We start from the raw sequence: 26,227 nt of genomic DNA on the forward strand, positions 1-26,227 counted from the left end.
CGCCTAACTCTCATGCATTTTCACTCGATCGGAATAACAAAGCCTGTAATATTTTTGATATACCAGAATGAAATAAGAATGGAATAAGTACAGGATTATACCGAATTCTGTTATTCATTTATTCATTTATTTAACTCGTATTTGTTCTTTTTTACTAAATATCTATCATCTATATATCAAATTTTATCATGTTTTTAAATAAAACTTTCGACCACTCCTATAAATCGAGAGTTTACAACATTTAAGTTAAAAAATTGGGAAAAATTGACGTCAAAAAGAACAAATGAGAATACTGAGATAAATATAGAAGCGATTGCCCTACGTCATTTCATACATCAAAGGTACTGAACTGCTTTCAGCGACAGCGATTCCGTTGGTACCTTTTCAGATAGAACATTTCGAATGTTTCGCAGTTTTTTTTTTCATCAATCAATAAACATTTTAGATTCGAAGTCAATATAATTCAATCGTATTTATTTTAGATACTGATATGCATTTAGTAACAACACTGCCAACTGTGTTGATTACTACGCTTACGCATTGCCATAAACTGTTATTCGGCCGCATTTAATGATAACTTCCTGAGTTACCGATCAGCCAAATGTTTTAGGATTACAACACTTTTTTCGATATTTTGTTATGAAATCAAATTGATTTTTGCATTTTGGGAAAGGACCGCTTTGACATAGAATCTATTTTGATGCAAAAGTTGAAAACGGTTTTAAATAATAAGATTAAATTGATTAAATTTGTGATAATATTGTAGCATATTTATAACAAAATTTGTATAAATCATTCTAACTAATTCTGATCCTTTTCTGCCAGAACCTGACAAAACCTTCTATAATTCTTAATAATAAGTAAATAAATTTGATGGAAGTTTTTGATATTTTAACTATTAGTTCAGAGTTCAGAACACTAATTGATACAAAAACTGTTCGTAACAAAATACCAAGATATGTTATAATCCTGATATATTTGGTTGATTTTCTCACAGGGATTTCATAGTTCCGTTCACCTATATCAGGGAAATTAAATATTCCAGAGAATACTAGGGAAAATCAGGAAATTTGATTTTGAAAGCTTTTTCGCCACAACGCCCATTTCGGAGAGAGTCTAAACATCTTCGTGTTCTTGAAGTCGTATTTTGAGAAAAACTGCCAGCCAAACTATTATATTTCATAGAATTTTTCGATAGTTAATTCACATTTTGTATTGTTTGAGTGCGTTTCTATGAATTCTAATCATTTTTTCATTCTTTTTTATGTGACAAATAATACAGTCCAAATTAATTGTCTCACCGCTTTGTTTTTACTTTTCTATGCAACTTTTTTTTCTCGCCCGGGATCCCGAAATTTCCCAAGAACCATCTTTTTATTTTCCGAATCCCGGGAAGCTGGAAATCGTCGGGCAATGGACGCACAAGTTACAATTCTCTGTTATGGAAATGCACAAGGTGTGCTCAGCGTTATTTTTTAATTGGATATAACACTATGCGGGTTCAATCTGGGTGAGGATAACACTGGTCGGCAAAAGTGAAAAAATGCCCTAAAACTTGAAATAGTTGCCCTAAAATGATTATACAGTGCAACAAAATTTACTTTTTCTTCTACCTTGGCTTCTATGTATGATTTTTTCAAGTATTTTGACGCAAAAACAATTTTCCCCGAGTTTGAACACATTTCATCTCAAGGGTAACAGTGACGCCATTTTGAATTTATAAAACGGGAATTTTCGATGTTTTCTCGATGCCATTTTGTTTTAAAGCCAAACATCCAAATTCTGCATTTATTTACCCATCTCTAGAAAAAACAGATCTTAAATTGGACAAAATTTGAGCTCAAAACGGTGATTCTACGAAAACGTGACAGTGACTTTCACAAATAATATCGAGTATATATCAGTTTTATTGGTAAAGCGCTAATATCTAAATGTGTCTAATATCAAATTGTATGTGTAATATGTGAACAAACTCTAATAATTCTTAAATGTTGCTTCAAAACAAAATGGCGTCGAAAAAACAACAAAAATTTCCGAAATGTGTTCAAACTCGGGGAAATTTGTTTTTGCGTCAAAATACATCAAGAAATCATACATAAAAGCCAAGGCGAAAAAAATGTTGCACTGTGTTATAGCTCTTCAACCATTTCTGAGAATTTTGGTGCTTCAAAATGCTGCAGAGCAATTGCTCGGTGGGTTTGTCGCTTCTACTGGCTTATTGAAAAAATAATTCGAGACTCTGAACAAGTTATCTTGACTTGGGGCGCTAAAACTCACAGGAATGGTTTAAAAGCTATAATCTTTCATATTTCTAGTTTAAGCTCTAGGGCAAAACTTGTGTTTATCAGTGTAATATTTCCTTTTCCTCACACCTTTTGTTCTCTTCCATTTTTCGCATTGTTGTAAAATTACAACAATGTTTTCGTGCTTCTGGCCAATGAGGTATTTTACCTTTGCTTGAGACCGAAAAGCCTCTTGACTATAGCAGGGTTTGAGCTTGAGCTTGAGCTCGATGACCGCACATTTCGTAGATGTTCCTCCGTGATAGATCTGAGCTAGTGAGGTTGCATCATGAGAACCATGTATATGGCAACTTGGGATTTGTTTACCATTTTCAATTTATAACAATTCAGTAGCTTCCGCTTTGTATAGATAGATAACGGCGCCGGCCACGTCCTTACGGTCGTTAGGGTGTAAAAGGAGATTGTAAGGAAGCAGGTGTAACAGTCGTTGTTGTCGGGGACCGAGCTTACTTCTGCATCTCCACGACTGCAACAGAAAGGGGAGGTTGTGTCACCGTGATAAGTGACGAAATCAAACGATATTGCGCGCAACGTTAACTCATTACAAAGGCGAGCGATCAGTTTCTTTTTTTTTTTCAAACACTGCAAATCTATGCGAGTGACGCGCGCGCAATCCATCCAGCACTCAAAGCTTCCAGGTATTGTAATGTTTGTCTATTACCAATCCTGAGTACCCTTGAGAAAGCAGACGCACTTCGGTAGACGTGGTTCTTTGAACGTTGAACATTGCGTAATCGCGATTCTATGCGATCGAACGAAACCTACTCCGATTCGTGACACGCTTATATCGAAGTAACGAGTGAGCAGCTTCTGGCTAAACGGTCAGACTGAGACCGAGTTTATTTCTAAATTTTTACGACTGCGGCGGAAAGAAAGGTTTGTGTTGTTTGTGCTGTCTCCGTGGTGATTGACGGTATCGAACGATACGAACGATAAGTATCTTTTTTGTCTTGACTCTCGCGAAAATCATCCACAATCCAATGCACCTAAGTATTTATTTAAATGTCTGTTACATTTCCTCAACAAAGCAAACGCACATCAATTGATGCGGATCTTTAAAAGGTGTATATCGCGTAGTCAATATACAAATTAAGATATTTACCGACTGAACGAAACCTACTCCGGTTTGTGACGTGCTTAAATAAATCCTATCTTGGTTCCATCGGTTAGCTATTTCTAGCGTTTCCCATGTTTCAAGTTCGCGTCAGCATTTTTATTGTCCTCGATACCACAGTGTCCGGGTACCCAGTATAATAGAACTTAGTTCTGTCGGAATAACTTCCGTAGTGCTGCGCTGCACTCCTGAAATAATTTGGACGCACATTTTAAGGACTTAAGTGCCGACAATGCAGCTTGACTGTCCAAAAAGTTGCCAATTTTCGCATGCCTGTAGTTACGTTCGAGTCATCCCGAAAAAAATAACATTAACAAAACATTTAAAAAACCTTGAAAATTGCTGTAATTGCATATAGTTATACCATAATTTAACTATGTTTTTCATTGTAGATACATCAATTTTACATTAAATATCATTGTCCAGAACAATAAAAAACATCGTTTTTGCCATTTTTACAATGAAAAAGGGGGGTCGTTATGTATCTTAACAGCATTTTTTCAGGCATTTTTCCTATACGTTTAGAAGTCACTGACAATGTTTTTCATGGTAAAATTATTGTCGTTGGTAGACTAAACAACAAAAAACGTTGTTAAAACATGGTAATGACAAGAATCGTTTACAAGCTTACAGTAAAAATACCGTGTTTTTTATGGTTCATAAAATACTGTATCTAATGAAAAACATAGTTTAATTATGGTATAACTATGTACAATTACAGCAATTTTCAAGGTTTTTTAAGTGTTTTGTTAGTGTTATTTTTTTCGGGATATCTTGGCGCAGATGAGTACACTTCTGCTTGAAAAACGGTGGGCCATACATTGTTTAAAATTGTTTCCTCAACACCGGGCCTATTTACGAACCGTCTCTATAAAATCAGATGAGGCCTTTTGGAAAGGCAGGACCAATCCTGCTTTAAATACGGTGATTGAAGCATCTCCCGATGTAGCTGTGATTTCTCTGCTCGAGAGCATATTCTGAATCCAGCTCATTGTAGTGTTAATAGCTCTCCTCATCAAAAGAGCTGTATTGATCGACGCATATGATGTTTTGTCAAAAGCGCCTTCATTATCAAGAAAAGCACATAGTTACTTTTTTATAAGAGTCACTATGCCATGAAGAGCAGGTTCCGTCGATTTATCAGGTTGGTAAGCGTGCTGATCTTTGTGAAGTTATAAATCTTTGAGGAACTCATTGCGGATATACTGCCGTTCAAATCATAGTAGTTTCATGTTCTACACAAATTTTATGCACGCTGGGACAAATATGCTTTAAACGGCAGTATCCATTAAATTCAGGATTGTAGATGTGAGACCTCTGATCCTGAAGGTCTTAGGTATTCTTTGGTCATTTCTTCCTGCCTTCGCTATGAATATCACCTTGACTCTCTACCAACTAACTGGAATGTAGCCCAGGAGGAGGCTTGCGCGGAAAAGATATATCAGTTCGGGCATTATGATCCTGGAGACCTAATAGGTTCAAAGAAACTCAAAGCCCAATTGATTTAAGCTTCCGTGAACAACCTTCCAGAGTGCAGAGTTGAGTCGTTGGGCGCTGTACGCCTTGTTCTCAAACGTTGGTTGTTCGGTTATACAAGTGGATCCAGGAAAGTGCGTGTCCATAAAAACCTGAAGTGATTTCCTAGGTGTGACGGTGACACTACCGTCCTCTTTTTTCAAGTGCCAGAGTATTCGATTTTTTAACTGCCCTAGAATCGCTGTCAAAAATGAGGTCCGGTGATCTGACAAACTGCAGAGAGTTAGTGGAAGTGCGATTGTTCGCTACATTGCATATATTGACTTCGTTGGAAGTAAGATATTCAATTGACTGCTTTGCAGTGCCGCACGAATTCGCAGACCTCGGAAGACGGAATATCGTCGAGAAAGTAAGCGGTTCCGATAACCATGACCATGTTTTGTTTCCCGTTGGTAGTCGGGACTTCCGTTATTATGACAACGAAGTCTCGTTTGATAAATTCTGTAAGCGGAGTGTATTTTATTACTCTGCTCAACAGAATTGCAGTCCTAGGTTTAGGCTGAGTGTTAGAGCAGTTTAACCTACTCTTTGAGTCCGCGGGGCCAAGAGCCTCTGTGTTGTTGAAACATGATTCTTGGATCAGGGCTGCTCTCTGGTGAATCTTCTGCTAAGGCTGCTAAAGTTCCCCTTAGCACGATGAAGATTCACCTGGATACGGCGAAAGCTGGTCTTTGCGTGTTGGATCCGCCTGTGGATGGATTGGAGGATCCAGTACCTATCAGACGGTTGCCATCAGCTGAACTACTGGTTTGGGTTGCCTTTGCTCCGACACCGACTAGCTTTGCCTACTGTAAGCGATGGGCAACAGATACATGATCAACACCTAGGTTTGCGAGCTGAAGATGGTTGAGGCAGTGAGCTCCTTGGAGTATTCCTTCTTTTCTCGCGCGGGTTTGCAAATGTAGAGTGGATGAGGTATCAAGCTGTTACTAGTCGTTTGCTGAGCCTTAACTTCCATTGGAAGACTAAATTGAGCAGGTGTGATGTCGGTGATGAAGTTTTATTGAAAATTAGGATTTGAGTGAACTTCGGATATAAAACTTTTTATATTTTTTAGCATAAGAGAAAATAGCTCGACACCTTTGACAACGTGATTAGCAGAAACATTTGCCACAACTATCTTGAAGACACTGGCTATCTATCCCACTGTTCTGAAATAAAATAAAATAAATTCTTCATACTACTTTCAGGTGAATTGACACTAAATCGTTCATTCTAAAAAAAGCGCAATAAAACACAAAAACTTTCCAAATAAAGTATGTCACTAAAATCAAATTTGAGGATGCTATTAATTTAGAACTCGAAATCAGCAAAATAAAACACTGTGCAGTGTTTGAAATGACAATTCCTGAACTTAGGCCTGAGTACCGGAGAGTCTTGTTCCAAAATTCGATCCAGGATCGAGGTTTGGTGGGGTAGACAGCAAGTGTAGGTAACTCCCACCGATTGTCTCGAGACCGAGTGAATACCTCCATTGCGGACCCGCGATGTTCTTTTCGCCGGACGATCGGTATTGGTGTTTGATGACGGGACGTCATCCGATCGTTGCCGTTAAACAGCAGATTGAACGTATAGGTCTGGCCGGCCGAAGGATCAGAGGACGAGCATTCTAGCTTCATCCCCTGAGTGACCTTCTTTCAGGTATGCCACATACCTGCGCTCATCCTCATCCTCATAGCGAATCACTATCAGGGTATAACCCTGCCTCCAGCTTCTGATCAAGATTATTTTTTGTTGAATTTTTGTTTTTGTTGAAGTTTTATGTTCTTTGGTCCATTAAAATGGTTACCCTATATAGCTTTAGTTTCGCTACACTTTAACTTGATGACAAGAAGTTAATAAGCAATGAAAAAAGACTACAAATGTTGAGTAAATTCTACAGGCAAGATTGCGTGCTCTGGTCACATGCTATCTTTTATTCTACAAAGGATTTATGAATTACACATTTTTGAAGTCGCGAAAATTTATCCCAATACCTATAAGCTCTACCTCATGAACAGATTATGACTCTCAAATCTCAAACATAAAACACTGGTCATGTTCTGTTGACACAAGATTATATCCGAAGTTTGATAATTTCTGGTTTCTAGATCTTATAAGTATAAAAAGTTGTCATAAAAGTATAAAAAACTCTGTGTGTTCCACAGAACCAGAAAACTCGAACCCAGTCGCACTGATGAGAAAACAAAATTTAAACCCCTTTGTTCCAATTAAATCGAAAGAATCGTCTGCCTGTCTATAAATCACGGAATAATGCCACTGCCACACTCTGCACCGGCTGTCATCGGACTGGACCGCAGCGCAGAGGGTGGCCAAAGACTTCGCAGGGCAAGCACATGACACATGAGCGCAAAATTGGCACTCTCAAGTGCTATTTGCGCTTTTAATTAGTCTGCTTCTCTCGTTCGGCTTCCACTTGAATATGCATTTAAGGGATGCTCGGCTATAAACTATACGAGTGCGCTTTTCCATATTGGCGGCGCAGAACTAGTTTCTTTCCTTTGGCGTGAATAATTTTACGCCGATAGCACAGCACCCGAACAGGTACAAATACGCGTATCGGGCGGAAAACAAGCAGAGCTTTAGTTGTAACGTGGAGGTGGCTCACTGCCAGAACGAGAAAATAATGAACTTTCTAGGGATGACAGCCGATTATAACTTTCCTGTTGGCAACGGATTGTGGGACCTGATGATTTCCGTCTGTCGTCCAAAGCTTTAATAATGAAGAAAAATGCCAATCACAAATGCCGAGCGCGGGTGACGTGGCGGCGGCGGCGGCGACGTGCCTCGGACAGAAAAGCTCATTTTATAGTACTAAATCACTTCCTGCTGTGATAAAAGGGGTTATGAAAAATTTATTCCCTTATAGATAGCGTCAATAAGTGTGCAAATATGGGCGGAGGCAGCCGGGGTTGGTTGTGAGCGTGTATGTATGTCTAATTGTTCACCAGTCAACGCTGTGTGGTGGCATGTTGGATTGCACCAATCTAATGCTATGCTCTTGCCATGCCAGCGCAAGTGTGAGGCAAATGGGTGCTCATCTGACGCGGTAGCACTAGAGAAGAGAATAATAAAACTTCCGAAAACAACCCTCATCAATTGATCGGACAGCTGTTACTGCCATGGCTGGAGGCATGATCCAGTGCAGGTGGCAATCAGTCAGGAAAGGGAGCTGGGGGTATGCGTGGGAGAGATAGTGAATGAACGTGTGGCAGCCGGTGTTTGCCACCGGATCTTCTTATCGAGTGAAATTAGCACCAATGTGGACGGTTTTTTTTTCTCTAATGATACTTTATGTGATGAAGGTGTTTTTGTTTCTCATCATTCTACTTCTCTTATTGCGAGAAAATGTGTTTCCCGAGGAGTGTGATCACGGCACATACATTTCTAGAATTGGAGGTACTTTAGTACTTTAGAAACTAATCATTCCCAAATTTGTACGCTCTCTGCAGTCCCAAATGTTAATAAGATAATTTATAAGTTTTAGTCGGCGTCACTACAGTCTGCTCTCTGTTTATGTCTGCTGTATTGCAGAAAGTATAACTTAGCTTCGGCAAAGGGTGACACTCGACTGTTGAATCTGTGCGCGTAGAACCGTCTCATTCGCCCGTCGCGAGCTACCCAAGCGACCTAAAATTTGTCCGACGGTTTGACATATCGATATCATCCGTGAGTGCACATCTTCTTCGTCTTCCGCAATGCCGAATGTCATCTTCGGCGATGACGATGTTGGAGGTGGGCCCGGAAGATCCTCGACTCCACGGCAGCAGCAGCAGCTGTAGCTGTAGGGTGAAACTTTTCTCATTTTCCTCTGCACGGTATCATCGCTATACAAGCGATGGAATCGAGCCAACGGGCTCGCGGGAGGCACGTGGAACCGTTCGCTAGTAATCACGGTGGAAGGTAAAGTTTTCTCGCTGCGCAAATCCTAAGAAGTTTCCCGACTAGCTGACGGATGGACAGACTGGTAGATTTGTGGAAGGAAACATTTCCAATTTTCTCCAAAATCGCGAAACAAGCAGTTTCGCTGGCTTTCGGTATGATTCTAATTGTGAAACATTATCAACTCACATCGTAACTAATTGGCCAGCCGTGTAAGTTCTGCAAGATTTGATTGCGTTGGTAATCACGCTCGGCGCTTGTTCGCCTCTACTCGACCTGTGAGAATATTGTAAGAGTAATTATTAGCGTCAAAATAATGATTAGTGATACAACATCAAATATTTAGGAATCGTTTATTAGTTTAGTTGTAGAACTGTTCACAATTTCGAAATGATCAATAGTTAATTCCGTATTTCCGTGATTAAAAAGAAAAAATCATATCCGCTCTATAGGATTAGCGTAGAAAAAGCAGAAGGCACGGCTTCCGGGTAATCCATTTACGCTTCCGTGCAAGTCTGAATCACCGTTGCCCAAAACCAGCCGGACCGTTTTGTTTCTTTTTTTTTAACACGCTGTCGTACGAGTACGTGACGACCCCATGTGAAATCCCTAATCGAAAATCGATCAACTGTCCGGCCCGGTTGCCTGCCTACCTTCTGGTCCACGGTGTAAGCGTAGGTTGACAGTGCAATCCGTGTCCCATGCATCATAACGCTCGAAAAACGTTCAAGCGTGCCGTATAATGCATGGCACATGCTGAAACCAAACGTGACAACCATCAACTGCAATGCTTAATTTAATAAACTTGCTGATATTCGATTTATTTAATTACCACGGTAAACGGGGAGACATGTTCGAATGTGGTTGTGTGAAGGAGGAGGGTGCACTTGTACGAGCTCACCTGGCTGCTAGCTGACCTTGTTCGGTCGAAGCTGCAGTCGCATAAACAGAGGGAGAAAAAATACGGATCAACTGCATTCGGTCGGCCAGGTAAATAATGATGATGCAACTGTGAACGGGGTAAAGTTCTGTGGTTTGGTTTGGAAATGTGATCGGGTTGGCGGATGTAAAATATGATGCACGTTGCATCCTTCAGTCACGTTCTGACTGTTCAAATAGACCATTATTAATTATTGCTATTATTTCTCTCTTTACATTTCGTGCTTCTGCAGATCTCACCTAGTATTTAATAAGCCATGACCAAAAAGTTCGAATTTAACTGGCAGATTCCAGTTCCGGAGGCGCTCAAAACTGGATGCGTCTTCGACCGGTGGACCGAGGAGAAGGACAACAACGAATTCGAGCCAGCATGTATGTTTAAGGTGGATGAGTATGGATTCTTTGTGTACTGGAAGAGTGAAGGAAAGGTAAGGAGGAATCAGAAAATTTTAGTGAGAGTAAATCCCGATGTTCACAAATGGATTTTTTTCTTTCACTTTCACAGGAAGGTGACGTGATCGAGCTTTGCCAAGTCAGTGATATTCGCGCTGGAGGGGTGCCAAAGGTAAGATTTCTTCTTAGATGAAAAATGTCTTCTTTTATTCAATGCGAGAACATCTACAATAATTGAAATTATAAGATTCTGGATACTAGAAAACTAACATATAGAAAAAGGAAACTAGACAACAAATGAATAAAAATCATTAGTAGGCAATTTCATTTCAAAAAAATATTTATGAAACAACCTACAAACTATAATTATTGCATAATTAAGGTCGGAAACCTGGAAAAACTTAGAAAATAAGGGAATGTCAGGGAATTCATTTTTCGATCAGGAAAAGTGAAAAACATTCAGGAAAAAATTTTAAGGCCGAAACGCGATTTTTTTAACGGCTCTTTAGCACGAAAAGCTAATTCGGGACATCTACTGTTCGGTTTCATATCTGATTGAATATTTTATTCACTGCGATTTCAGATTTGCGTTGATCCACGTTGTACTTTTTTGTGCCGAATGCTAAAAAATATTAGGGAAATTAATGTTAAATTTGAGGGAATATCAAGGAAAATCAGAGAATGTGATTTTGAAAACTTTTTCGCCACCCTGATTAGAACAGAAGCATGGTAGTTATTGAAAGATTTGACTAAATTATTTGTTACCGAAGATATCGTGAACAACGACAAGTTAACATAAAAAATGGAATAAAATGTGAGATAATCTGCATAAACTAGTAGTGTTAAATTTTTGAAATTTTTTCTCGGACAATTTTACATACGGATTTTTCTTAACATCGAGAGCCTTCATCAAGCCCCTAATTTGAATTTGTCCGACAGGGAAAATTAAAGTAAAATAATTTCGCAGACGTCTTTTGAACTTCGATTAGGGTTTTACCATACACTATCAAGGGATTGATTGTTTTTTGAAATAAGAAAAAAATAACGTTTGATAATTTTTATTGTCAACATAGAAAAGGACTTTATTCTACCAAGTATTTTAAGTGCTGGCATCTTTCTTGCATCAGACGTTCTGGCTACATGCCCAGCCCACTGCAACCTGCCGCGTTTTATCACCTTTACTATGTCGGCATATTTCTAGATAAACATTTCGAAAGGTCCTATCTGCTTGCATCGTTTTCCCGGAGCGTCTTTTCATTTTGGTAATGGTTCAGCTTTAGTAATTCTACCAAGCGTGGTTTTCGTTCAAAAGGCTAGAATGATCCTTCTGCTATCAACTTGTGTCATAAACGTTGTTTAATAAGTTGTGGTGATTGAATAAAAGTGATCGATCAAAAAATCGATCAAAGCAGATAGGACCTTTTGAAATGTTTCTCTAGATTTGTACACTGGGTACAGCTCGTGATTGATGCGTTTGCGCCACACTCCATCTTCTAATCAGAGTTGCCATTTCGAAATCTGTGTTTTGACTATAAAAATCTGTGACCAGAGGAGAAATTTGTGATCATATCGTTTCTTATGATATGAATATTTGTTTAAAAAGAAAACGAGATTGATTTAAATGCTGAATATAGTTCAATGGTTCGTTAATGAGTCATTCTATAAAAATTTAAACTTCGACTTTATTTAGCTTATAAAATTGCATTGTAACAGTCAACCTTTTCCTCAACGTAATTTTGTTCAGGTTGGTATTGAGACAAATTGAATTTTATCTCTAACTGCTGATGAAAGAGGCATTATAATTAGAGATGTTACAAACATTCGCATCCTCATCCGTAAATGCGGAACAGCCGCATGAAAATTGACATCCGCATTCGCATCCGCCTCCATACCATGTATCACGAGATATCGTGCAGATGTTGAAACATAAATATCGCTTTATAAAATTTTATAGCAAAATTTTGCTTGGTGTATTTCCTGCTCGCTTTAATAGCTTTTGCACTGGGATGTGATTTTTCATGCGAAATAAGCGATATAAAACACCTGGGATGATACGGATATCCGCATCCGTAAATGAGGAACATTCGGCTGAAAATCGACATCCGTATGCACATCTGCATCTGTAATCACATATCTGTATCCGCATCTGCAGATGTCTACAAAATCACATCCGTGACATCCCTGATTATTACAAAAGTTAGAAACGAATGATCTGCGAAGATTGTTCAAAGGCAATTGTACTGTCTGCTCTTTTTGCGACCTTACTGAAACCAACCAGATAAGCTGTGGATCAGAGAAAGTGGCCGTGATCTAGTCAGAAGAAACTCGTCTATACATTGGATACGGTAAACGTAAAAATATTGGAAATTTAATCATAATGAGGTAAATCAATCAGGTCATGATCATTCCTACATGGACTCAATAAAAAGGCATGTCGGAAAACGATAGTCAAAGCATTTTCTCCGGATGATTATTCGAGCCTCCGAAGAATCGTACCTTCGGATAAATGAGTCTGACCTGTAGAAAACTTAGGTTATTTGTTATTTCCGGCATTTATGGGAAAAATCTGAGATTTTTCAAAAATATCTGTCATCTGTGATCACAGATTCTGTGATTTGAAAAAGGAAAAAAATCTGTGATTTTACAGAAAAATCTTTGAAAATGGAAACTCTACCTCTAACTTGTCGCCAAGTATCGAGCACAGCACATTATGCTCAAAAACACTGAGCACTCGTGGATCAGCTTCCTTTAATGTTTATGATTCATGACCGTATAGCATTTACCAAAACCTGTAAAAGTATCGATACTCCAGCATCAATCATTGTTTCTTTGTCGCTTCGATACCAGGCTGATATTGAGCGCGAAGCATTGATATCAACTGTATCGATACTCTACCTGCTGATTGAAACAGGTCTATGAAAAGCTGCCATTTTTTCTTGATCTTTAATACGGTCAATCAGAAATGTCAGTTGTTTTTGAGAAATGCCTGCAACTGCTCGAAAAACCGACAAAATCTTCTTGAAGTCTGAAAAAAATCTGTCCCTGATTTGAAAAAAATCCGTTCGCGCAGGCAAAAGTGCGTAAAAACCTGCACAGATCGTGAGAAAGTCTACGCAAATGTAAAGAGACTCTGACAAAAATCTGTAGAAACTACGAAAAAACAGTAATTAGGCGTCGTACACAAATTACGTAACGCTAAACGCTAGATTTCAGACCCCCCCCCCCCTATGTAACGATAGGTAACGTTCGATATGATTCCCCCCCTAAAATAACGTAACGCTGAACAGCCTGATCCCCCTCTGCAATTTCTAATTTCGAGCAAACGCCACAGTTACGTAACTGTCTCTACTACCCCCCCACCACCCTACGTAACAATAAGTAACGCAGACTCAACCCCCCTCCCCCCCTTCATGCGTTACGTGATTTGTGTACGACGCCTTATTTGCGAATCAATAAAACCTACAATTTTCGCGCTGTTTGTAGAAGACAATAATGCGATTGGTCGTATCCGCGCATTTCTACAAGTATTTTCCGCTAGACAATTTGTAGCAATCAACTATATTTTCAATATTCAATATAATATCGGGGCGAAGTATCGATCCAACCTTATACCGACGCAGCTTGCATCGATAAAAACTAGCGATGTACAGGCCCTAAGATATCGTACCAAAAGTATCGATATTCAGCAGCTCGGCCAATGATAGACCATAATGGCCAACCGGGAGGATTAGCGTTCTATGAAGGGCTAGCTTTGTGCGAGTCTGTTGATTACGGGTTACGTAGTCCGTAGAAAAGCTATCTAGATTCACCTCAGTACTAACACCACTAGCACTTCCACATTATCTTCCAGCTATCGTTTACTTTGTTTTGATATAGTTGATGATGAGCCCCAATCTCGCCAATTTTCTTCTAAAGGACAGTTTTACGATTTACCCGGTTTACATATATCGATGTCATCCGCAAAACCAAGAAGCATGTGAGATTTTGTAGCGATGGTACTGTTTCATTCCACGTTTGCTCTTTGTTCTGCACTTGTCATGGCAATGTTAAACGGAAGGTTTGAAAGCGCGTCCTATGATACTGATCCCTCTAGCGTCATTCGAATCAGCTTAATCAATAGAAAAAACGTTTTCTAGCATTATCTGCCACTGCTCATTTCGCTTGATTGAGTAGTACGCCGCCTTGAACACCACAATTGTGAACCACATCGTGGAGCGTCCCGCTCGAAAACCAACCTGGTATTTACTGACAAAAGGCTCCTCCAACTCAATTTCAAAAACCGCATACGGGAGAGCACTATGTAACGTTTGTGGTAAAAAAAAATGGACAAAAATTAATTGCACTGACGAAACTACTCACGCATCATCAATCATAGTAACCCATAAGTTAGCAAGAAAAATTTGACAACTCTATCAGTCAAACTCTAACTGTGATGGCGAAAAAAGTGAAGCAACTCCGTTCAGAAGTGTGTGCATTCAAAGAACGGTACCCCGCCGCGTCAAAAACGGACATCGTGCGGCACTTTGTGTACTCCGCGTATGCCCGTTCCGGCATCTACAACATCTTGACACTATTGGCCAACGATCAGAGCATCGAAAGAAAACCCGGTTCCGGACGGCCAACGATAAGAAGCTTCAAAGGATGCTGAAGAGGAAGACCGAGGGAAAAATGGCTGAATCGCTGCGTGCACTTGGCCGGGAGGTTGGTTCATGCGGTAAAACAGTGAAAAAGTATCTGGAGAACATGGACATACATGTCATGAAGCGGCAGTCCCGTCCACTGATCTCGGAGCTGCAGGCAATGACGCAGCAACAGCGGTTGAATAAGATGGTCAAGTCGATTTTCCTGGCAAATCACGACGTGGCGGTGGTTATGGACGACGAGACCTGTCTCACTCTGGATAGCAACGGTTAGCAGGGCACTTCGTATTTTACCTCCCCCACGAAGGAAGTGAGCACTGAAAAGAAGTTTATTTCACAAACCAAGTTGCCCAAGAAGGAGCGGACAATCAGCGAGAAGGGGATGTGAAAGCTGCTCTTCTTTCACTAAGGACTGGCCGTGAACGAAGAAATTTATAGTACGAAGTGCCTGACGGAAGTTGCGTCGTTCATCAAGAAATACCAAAAGGCTGAAGACGCGGTGTTTTGGCCGGATCTGGCGTCGGCCTACTACTCGAAGCGATCGTTGAAAGAAAAGGAGCTGCTGAATATCGATATGATACCCAAGAGCGGACTCGCCCAAAGTTGCCAAGTTGCGTACCATCGAGAATTTCTGAGCAAACTTGAAGCGCAAGATCTATTCCAACAATTTTGTTGCGAAAACGGAGGAGGAATCAATAAAAAAACGAAGAAAGAAAGGGCGTAGAATTTTTTTGCAAATTAGATAATATAATTACCATTAATGAAATTTATCCAACTCAATTATCTGTCTTAGTTTTTATTTCATCACCATCTGAAACAAGTCCATCTTTTTTACCGCAAACGTTACGCAGAATTTAGCAAAGTGATAGGGGAACTGCTCCATTATTCAGCTCAGCCCATCTCATACAACATGAAAACACAATTGAAAAGAGGTTAAAAACGCATATTATGGAATGGATTCTTCTTGGTTCACTTTAGATTCCTAATAAACTATAATCGTCAAAAACTCACTTAAAAGCACTAAATTTGATATTATAGTCGGGCATCTGCACTCGAAAACTCATTTAATTCAATCACCTACCTCAGAAAACAAAATCTATGCATTGTTCTATACGGCTACAACGCGACTCGTTCAGCAGCCAACCAAAGTTTTTTTTTCATAACTAGCGGACCACTTTTTATTTTAATCACCAAACAAAATCACTCATTACACTAAGAATACTTTAATCTTTGAAATGTTCACCTCGAATTTCCTAAAACAAGCTTGAAATATATGAGATAAATTTCTACAATTCCTAAATTTCAACTGTATGTATTTTCATCTGTTTTCACTGCGTTGAAGAAAATCAAAAGTTGCCAAATCAGTTTCTGTTAATACGAAAAAATCATACTGAAAATGTTGTATTATTCCGACATTATTGACATAAGTCGACAGCACTGTACTGCCGCTCATAGCAAGTCCGTCTTATTTGCGGTTTGGTGCTGACGAGAAAACAGCAGTTGAAAATCGTAACACTTTAGGTGAAATTTTGCACTCAAATGCTTTTTCAATCAAGACCATTAACAGAATTTAGTACTGCAATGACAATCTAACACTTTTGCATCATAAAACTTACATTGACACCGAAATTTGATTCAAATTTGTTGAAAACCATAAGCTGGGACTCACATGCGATTACTTTTACGGTACGTAGCCAGAATGATAGCAAGTCAGTCCCATAGCCAGCTACGACCGGTGATGAAAAACAAAATACTGCAAATCGATGGCGGTGCTATAGCTTGCGTTTGGAATGAATCCATCGCTGGTCAATTCATAAATGAACTTCTCTCGTGCTTCATTGAACAAGTTTTTTTGTAAGAAGCATAACACAATGTACCAACTGCACCACTCAAAAGAAAATTAGATTTTGTTTTTACATTTGATACTACTGATAAATTCAAAGTCAGTTTAGGTGTAGGAACTTGTTTCAAATTTTCCTGAGAGCGGTCACACGTTCGTGACGGCGGACAGCTTCCATGTAGCAGTGGCAGAAAATATAAAAGAACACCTATAGCTTAGGAAAATGTTTGTTCCGTTGAAAAACAGCTAAGTAGCGTACCGAAGTATTTGATATGACTGACAAAAACTTCAAAACGAAATTCACTATAATAATTGAACAATTCTTAACCACGTATTTACATAAAATACGGATAAAATACGAAAAGTAGTATTTAGTAAAGAATGCTTCAACTAACAATACAGTGACACCCCTAAAGCGTTCACTGTCAACAAACAGCAGCTGAAGAAGCTACTGGTGGAAACCTTGTCTTGAAGAAAACATTGTACTATCAGCTAGAGCCACACGATGTAGAACACGTAAAATTCAATCAAACCTCCTATCGAATATCACTTGGTACATCCAATTCTAAACCTGAAGACCATAAGTTCTGGTAAATATCACATTCTTCATAATCATCATTGGCTGTGGGGTTAAATTGCGAAGATTTTTTCAATGGGACCGACTTGCGATCACTTTTGCTATGGGACAAACCGACTTGCTATTTTTTTCATAGTTCCTTAGAACAAAGTATTCAAAAATATTTGTTTTATCGAAAGTAGATATAAAAAGGAATTGATTCCATAAATAAACTCAAAATTGATAAAAATGCAATTGGGACGGACTTGCCATGAGCGGCAGTGTAGTGGTTACTTAGGTTACCAACTTTGCACGTAAACAACTACAGCGGATATCTAGGTAACCTACTACGACGGGCTGCGGCTACGTTCATTCATTGTAATGTGGTTCTTTCATAATTAACAGTGTGATGAATACGGGGACGTCGTGAGATGAATAATTAAGCAGTGATTCAAGTTTTGAGATGGATATGAAAGCGTTGTGAAAAATGGTTTGTTTTACAAAGTTCAGGATAAATCTAGCTAATTTTTCTAAATATACAATGCTGAACGATTCCATAAGAGCACCTAAGCATATTTAGTTCATTTGTTCAATGATTTCGTGAAAATTTGGTGGTTAATCCGTGCATTCTCCGTGAATATCGGCTTAATGAGATGAATAATGGAGCAGTTCCCCTACGTTCATAATATTTTGCAGTTTTTACAGATAGGGCAAATGAGGCCGTAGGGGAGGGAATGGCAACACGGCCTACTCAAGTCGGGCTTTTCAATCGCGGATATTTTAACAGTGTTTTGAGTGTGTCAATTGAAGAGAATTATTAAAAATTGGCTGCAAGTGATAAAAACTAATATATTGCAGCATCTTGTGTGAAGGTGTTTTTAAAATAGTTGCAGAAATGTGAGAATTTTGAGTGAAAATAGTCTTTTAGAAGTGGTAGCCATGACGCGTAGCCCCAGCCCCAGCAAATGAAGGGAGTAACATGCAGCAGCTAAAGTAGTAGTTGTGATACGTGCTTGAAACTAAATACCGCTGCTTGCTTCGGGATGATGGTCTGTTCGTCAAAATGTTTGCTTTTGGTGTCAAGTCTATCGTATCAGAACAATTTTTCAATTCCCCCTCTTTGAGTTATCCAATTTTGAGTGAAGAGGCATTAGTGTTTGTGCAAAAAAGGCAAAAATATATGGAATTTTGGTTTAAGTTTGGTGTTAATGTTGTCTTGTGTTGGTGCCATAAAATGGTAATGAAACTGTTACGGGACAATGAACTGTCGTTGCCAGGGTGCATAGTGCAAATAGCTCGAACAGCAACGGTGGAAGTCGGTTGTAAGTCGGCAAATTGTCGTGTTAGTGAAATGTTGGTGTGTAGTAACGATCCTACCGGTGTTTTATCCTCCTTATGTTAGTCCGTGCGACGCAGCGCGAATCGATACCACGGTTCAAAGCAAAAGCGGTAATTTGAAGATAAGTATCGGTGGTGATGTTGGTGATATTTTGTGTAAACATTATTGGAGAGCTGGTTTTTTACGTACAACTTGATGTTACAAATATAAATACCAGGCGATTATTATGGGTCTCTGTGTTGATCGCCTGCGGTAGTTGAGTTGTTGGTAGGATGCCTAATATGTTGCTCAAAGTTTGTTAAGTTTACGAAACAGGCGAAGTCGAAATGTTGTGTTGTGGAGTTGTGCTTTTTTGATTTTTCGAGCTTTTGAGCAGATGTTTTATATATTTATAAACTATGTCCTGATTATGACTAGTTTGGTATTAAAGCACCAAATTTGCGTTTATATTCTGGCGTCGTGCACATAGAATCGCGGTGATGGACAAGGAGAAAGTACTTTGTGAGCAAATTTAATGACTTATGTTGATACACAAAAAATGTGCTATTTTGGCGGAGTTTTACCTGAGCGGCCTCATTTTTGTTTAACTAGGAGAGGTTTGTTTTCGGATCTTGAATAGATTTTTTATATCTTTGGCTGAAATAATTAAATAAATTTAAAAATTATTCAATAAAAAAAAGCTAGTTGAATCCTATGTTGTTATTATATTTTTACGATTCAAATAACTAAAACTTAGACATAGTTGTGTAGATATTTTGTCAAGCTTCATTTCATGATTTTTAGGTTTTTAAGCAGATATTGAGTTTTAAGTGACTGTTGAGTTTGACTTTCGATGATTGTTTAGTCAGCCTGAAATAATCATGATTGGTTTGTCTTGTGAATAATTTTAAGACTTTTGATTATTATGTACATCTACACCTGATGTTTGCACTTAATGTTTTAGATGCACCAAGCTTTGCCATTTTTCTATCTTTCCAAGTGCATCACATCCATTATAAGGTAATGAATAACTCAACTTAGTAATGAGCCAACATAACGCATAGTATACCTCGAATCCGTCATCTACCGCGGTTTTGCACGGTCAGGCTTCAAGTAGGGTTCTATCAGCCAAACATGTTCTCACCTTGAGAGCAATGATGTGGTTTGTGGAAGCTGGGAGTATGGTGCAGTGATAATACATGTAATCTTATGTTTCACTTTTTCGATTTTTCTAGCTTTTGGGCTGTTTATGTTTTGTATACTATGTTCCAACAAGGACTAGGTCGGCATTTTGTTAACAAACTTAAGACTATATATTGGTCAACATGGAAATTTGCATTTTTAAATTATTTGTATGGCTTTGTATGCATGAAACTTTGCCAATTTTTCTATTTAATAGGCAACATTCGCATCGACAACTAAGAGAGAATCTGCGTGAAATGTCGTGTCCCCGAGTGTCTGCGTCGGTAGGAGGAAATAGAGAGGTCCTGCATAGTGCTTCGATGTAAACCGCGTTTTCGGCTCGGAAAAGTTTTACTTATATGAACGTTTTCGGAATATAATGATTTCGACGGGTATACCCAGATACTTGTTCATGTCTCACTGTGACTGTTTAACCGAAGATTTGGTCCGGCCGATAAATATCGCGATTAACGAAAACGCGATGTATACCTTCCAAAAAATCGCGTCGGCCGACGTGCATTCGTTTCTTCGAAAGTATTCGGGATTGACAAATAGCTGATTGGCTACATCGCGTGCGTAGTACGAAGAGGATCGCGACGTTTGGCAAGAAAAATAGTCATGATTAGTTTTCGTAATAAGCGCGCAACATTGTTATATTCTGTTTTTCAGGTGTGTTTTTCGCGGGATCCTATCGTTTTTAGAGCAGACAAAGTGTGTACGAGAAACGTCGTTGATTGATCTGTTAGGAAGATAATGTCCGGTTGACCGAACGCCTAGAGACTCCGCGTCGATATCTTCATGAGGTCGATAGGTCAACAACGCGCAATTGATTTCGGTGTAAAGAGGATCACCTTACGAGGAGATATCATATCATTTGAAATTGTTCCAATTTGATCAAAGGTCCAGTACTCTTGCGTACGATTTATTGTTGCGGTGTTACATTATCAAACTTGATAGGTACGAATCGCATTATGAATACCGGGGCGGATATAATGAACCTGTTCGCGCGATACTTGTTCTAAAGAACCCGACACTCGAAACCAGCGCATCGTTTACCAAAACGAACCCTGCTGTGTACCTTGCCCTTTTACCAACATCCCAGTGATTTCTCGTGGAAGTGCAGAGGTGTTCTCGGCTTCCAATAAGCGAGTATCACGTCAACATTTTCCTATACCAATTCCTTCTTTGACCTGCATTCGGACGCGGCCGGCGCTGGTATTGCCTATTATAAAGATTAAGGTCACCAGTTTTTACACATTGAGGATGCATGTTGGTCCCAAGCATCATCTTTTGGTTCTCTGTGTAATTACAGCTGATCTGGCAATAACGGAGTAGCAACCGCGGGCGGTCAATCATGCTCATGCTCATGCTCATGCTCATAGGGCAAATGAGGCCGTAGGTGCTACAGATGGCCATTGCGTTGACCGCAACAAAGTTTTTGGACGCCGGATGGAAGCTGTGATTATTGGTCGGAAATTCTATTTGCCGACCTGTGCGTTTGCAATGCTGATGACGATTTCTGGCGTAGAATTCCGTCTTTCGGCAACATCACGGGAGTGCAAATTAAAAAAAAAACCGAAAACATCAAGAGCGTCACTAAAATTGTCCACATTCAAATGCTTAAAAATCTGTCATTTTTCAGTGGATTTCCTTCTTTTGTACGGCGATCGATTGGAAAATTAGCAATGCATCCATCGACATGCAGAAAATTTGTGATTTTTTGATGTTAACAATTTCTCTATATCAAAATGTAGAGCTTTGTTTTGAACGCAAATAGAGCTAAGAACAAGGCCAAATATCATCCAACATGGGTATTTTAAGAACCATGAGAATTTCAGGGGGTAACTTCTGGTTTCGGGAAAACTGGTTAAAATGGTCACGTACCACATAATATTCAGAAAAGACACCGTAGAATAGATAGAATCTGCGACTGAAAATCAACTTCAGACTCTAGAAGTTCAAGATGGTGTCTCGAAAACAGAATAAAATAAATAAAAACCGGGTATTTCCGGAATCAAGTTGATGCCCAGGGCCGTAATTAAACAATAGAAATTTGTTTGAAATTTATGGTTGTAAGTTCCGGTTTTCGGAAATCTGCTTAAAATAACGAAATATCACCCAATATGGATATATTTGGAATCAGAGTGATGTCCAGTGTCGGTCAACTCCAGATGTTATTTTGGAATCCAAAATTGTGCCTTCTAGTTTACGTGAAACAGCTAAAATCTTCCCGCTTTATATTATCAAATTGAATAATCATAATCAAATGTATTTCCTAACGTATCATTAACATTATATTGGCTTGTGACGGGCTGTCACAATTCTACGTTAACCTTACGTTCTTGTGTTATATACAACCTTTAAGTCCGCTCGAGCTTACCATAGAACTCGTCATTTACATCATAGGACTTATCGTTAGTCCGTGCGCTAGTGTTCATTAGACTACAGTTTAAGAATACGGTCATCTACGGGCCTTCACTGGATGACTTTCTTTTTCTGGTTACACAACACTACGAAACCGACGCCTTGTTCTGCTGTCTTATCGACACAGTAAAGCGTGCTTCAGATAGTATTGGAATAGAAACAATTGCGTGTAATTCAGTTAGTTATTATTGAATTCAAGATCTTTTCTTACACAAATGTAGCTTTTTCTTCATATTTAAAAAAAATAAAATAAAATTATTCGACACCGTTTTGAAGGAATTCTCAAACTTTTCCTGTAATACGGCTCATTAGACAACGTACACCTCCTTCGTTCCTTGTTTTGGCTATCTTTTCCTACCAGGTCTTCATCTGATTGATGTCTTTGACAACTTTATTCTTTGCCTTGAGTCTACTCTTCATGATTGCCCATTATTTCTCAATCGGGTTGAACTGGAGGCAATTCAGTGGGTTAAGATCTTTCGGAACAAACTGGACCCCTTCATCTGCATAACTACCATTCTTGAACGACTTTGCTGTTATGACAGACACTCTTTTTTGTACAGTTTTAAAGTCATTAATGTAACGAAAACATTCGTTTTTCTACCGGAGGTGCAAATGCCCTGCCGAATTATAAATTGTCGTGCAAAAAAGAATTTAAAATTTGCCCCCCGAGCTGTTGCCAATTAAAATTTTTAACCTCGGATTTACCAGATACAGTCATACCTCGATATAAGGCAACCTCGATATAACGTAACTCGATATAACGTAACTTTTACCTCGATATAACGTAACTTTTTAATTTTTTTTGAAATTGAAAATAAATGATACAGCAACTGTTTTTGGGCTATAAATTGCTTCAAAAAATGTTTGTAGTAAGTTTTGAAACCAATGACACCAATGCGAAAATTGTCCAAAATGGGCATAAGGAAGGTTTAAAAATACTAATAGGTGATGGGAAATAGGGTTTCACGCATCCTTCAGTAACAATTCACAGTCTTGTACCAATTAAAAAAATTTTTTTTTCGTTTGTTGAATTTTTTCCCTAAATGGGCATAAGAAAGGTTTAAAAATACTGATAGATGATGGGAAACAGGTTTTCGCGCATCTGTGAGTAACTACCAACAGCCTTGTATCAATTAAAATTTTTTTTTGCTTGTTGAGAATTGTCTTAAATGGGCATAAGAATGGTTCAAAAATACTGATAGGTGATGGAAAATAGGTTTTCACGCATCTTTGAGTGACCTCTTGTATCAATTGAAAAAAACATTTTTAATGCTTCTCAAAATGTTTCTAAATGGACATAAGAAAGGTTTAAAAGTACTGATAGGTTATGGAAAATAGGTTTTCGCGCATCTTTGTGTAACCATTAACATTCTTGCATAAATTAAAAAAAAATTTTTTTTTTGCTTCGATATAACGTAACGAAAATAAAAATAAAGTTACCTTATATCGAGGTATGACTGTATCAGCCTTGACTTAAGTTTAATCGTCCATCAGAAGACACCCGTTGAACTTGGTCAGCACCTGGTCGTATAGCTTTCGAGCACGGATTTTGGTGTATTCTGTTTTATGGCCCGGTTTGCTAGCTTAATAAGACTTAATTTTTTCCTATAGTCGAATTCTCCTCACGGTACTATGAACAGCACCGAATTTTCTGGTCAAATCACGTTCCGACAGATTGGGATTCATCTTAATTAAAAGTCTTCAAAATCTTTCCCCGCAATCTCCGGTCGATAGCTTCACTCCGATGATTGGCTTAAAGCTTGCGAATCGTCTTCAATGTTTTCTTATAACATTTGATAACACGCCATACTGTTTTTCAGGATAATTTCAGCTATTCAGTTAGCCTGGATGCAGACCACAATGGATTTTTCAAACAAATGTGCACAATTTTTTCCTTCCTTCGGCTTCCATAATGATTGTTTACAAAATACAGTCGTTTTGCGGAATGTCAAAAATACATAGGTGAAGCTAACAAAATTCCCAGCACGTGGGCGCCAAGAACTTCCAAATCCGTCCACCAGTAGCGCCACGATACGAGCAAAAGTTTTGTTCCAATTCTAACTAAAGCAAGCTTTATATGCAGGGTTGCATATTTAATTTAAGCGTGCTTTTTTGTCTCGTGCCGATAGCTCGCTCCACAAGCACAATTCAGAGAAATGATGTAAGACAAACTTTTGCAGTGTTTTGTTCGGAAAGACAAAATTATTATCTACAACTTCGGCCAAGAAGTCACACCAATCAACCAACCCGTCGTGGCTCTGAAAATATTATAAAAACACTACCCTTTTCGAGGTAGGGGGCCTAGCGTAGTTGGTAACATCTCCGCCAACCTGAGGGGCCTGGGTTCGAATGACGTGATCCACTTACAACCAACCCTAGTCGACACCGGGGTTTAACTAAATTCTCGTCATTTGTCAAAAAAAAGCGCCAACAGTAAGTGCTGGTCGATTTTGTTATATGTAAAATGTGCTAAACCAAGAAGAGACATATGGTAAACAAACCGTTCTGAAATATTAGCGATTTTATTCTGGCGTCCTATACTCTTAGTTGTACGAAAATGTCTGTACCAAATAATTAATTATTTTCCCATTACATTCAAAGAGAGCGGCCGCTTAAGCGCATCAGGAGTAAAACAAAAACGTTTACGGTAATGCTACTTCAAATGGAGTTTCTCGATGAAGATTTATGCCAAACGTAGTATACACGCTGCGATAGTCAGCTATTTAGCTAGCCTAGATGCAGACTGTGTTTAATGGGATCAGGTCCCTGTTATGTATTATGGACTGTTGAAACCTAACGAAACCAACACTGGGGAACGGTATCAACTTCAATTGATACGATTAGTCCGAGTACTATGCAAAAAAGGCCACAATACGAGCGGGGGCTCTAAAAAGTGATTCGACTGCATGACAAACCTCGGTTTCAACTAACATAGAAACACTGAAAAGGAAATTCCTACCTCACCCACGCCATGGTCTGGCTGATCTACTCATATGAAGACATCGAAAAATATTATATAATATTTTAGCATTCAGATTTTTTGAATAATTATATATTTCTTATTCAACTAGTTTAACTGTTGTATTTTGCATAGGAAATGACTCTTCAACGGTGGTAGCTATTGACTTGTGTGACATAACATGCAATACATTTCATTCACTAGCTCGGTAATCCCACTGAATCGATCGATTACAACACATGTTGCTCCGCATGCTAACACTAATAGAGAAGCCCTTGCATTCGTTACAGTGCCGACCAAGTGAACGAAAGAATAGAAAGCTTCCGCCCAAAGGCGGGGCAGTCAAAACAAATACCTACTTTAAAAATACGTTGACTTTTGACTGCGGCTGCTAGTGCTAACTAACGCTGACCGATCATGACGATTGTAAACAAGAACAACTCACGATCACATTGTTTGCATGCGCCTTTGACTCGTACCGCATCAGAATAGATTCAGGTCAGCTGTAGCTTGGCCTCATCATGTGCAATGCAGCAGCGGAAAAGCTTAGCGAGAAGAACGCTGATTGCAGCTCAACCTCAAAAGTCAGAACGAAGCGTTTTCGTGGAAGACTTCTGGCTGGCGGCACAAAAGCATACAAAATCTAAGTGAAGTCAATGTAGCGGAAGGCTCGAAAGCTAGGCCTGGCAGATAGCCACCAAAAAGAGGTCGATGTAATGTATGTTGCAGAAGGCAAACTTAAAGGACATTGTTCCTATTTTTATTGAAAATGGAGCCGTTTTGTTCTCATCGCTGCGCTGCTGGCAGCGGAATAGGGTTGTGCGTTGGGGTGGAGCGATTTGAAAAGAACGAGATGTCACTCAAAACAAATGTCGAGAGCAAAGCAACCCCTCTGAGGCTGAAACGAAACGAAAAGGTCGCAGCAAAGTCCTCACAAGTCACCGACTCTATTCATTCCCATAAGACTGCCTTTAACTTGCGGGACAAATATGCAATCGCGTTTCACTGTGAACTCCTAATGTGCCACTGGCAGGGCCGGGATTGATTTCCATGGTCTGGAAGTTCAAGTGGAAACTCTAGTCGGCCAAGGCCTTGTGTATCATCTCCAATCGGTGTCACTGGCAGATTGCGCTATTCA

At 39.2% G+C, this 26,227-nt stretch overlaps 1 protein-coding gene across 3 annotated transcripts in view; it reads left to right on the forward strand.

Annotated features, from left to right (window-relative positions):
* Nucleotides 1-26,227, forward strand: part of LOC129732008 (1-phosphatidylinositol 4,5-bisphosphate phosphodiesterase) — a 122,084-nt gene that overhangs the window by 53,086 nt on the left and 42,771 nt on the right. For all 3 annotated transcript variants that reach the window (XM_055692457.1, XM_055692455.1, XM_055692454.1), the window contains exons 2-3: nucleotides 10,008-10,202; nucleotides 10,280-10,339. In XM_055692457.1, the coding sequence (XP_055548432.1) occupies nucleotides 10,032-10,202; nucleotides 10,280-10,339 (231 nt within the window). In that variant the 5' untranslated portion in view covers nucleotides 10,008-10,031. The remainder of the gene's footprint in view (nucleotides 1-10,007; nucleotides 10,203-10,279; nucleotides 10,340-26,227) is intronic.

The sequence above is a fragment of the Wyeomyia smithii genome, chromosome 3 (assembly GCF_029784165.1).
Source record: "Wyeomyia smithii strain HCP4-BCI-WySm-NY-G18 chromosome 3, ASM2978416v1, whole genome shotgun sequence".
Lineage (NCBI taxonomy): Eukaryota > Metazoa > Arthropoda > Insecta > Diptera > Culicidae > Wyeomyia > Wyeomyia smithii.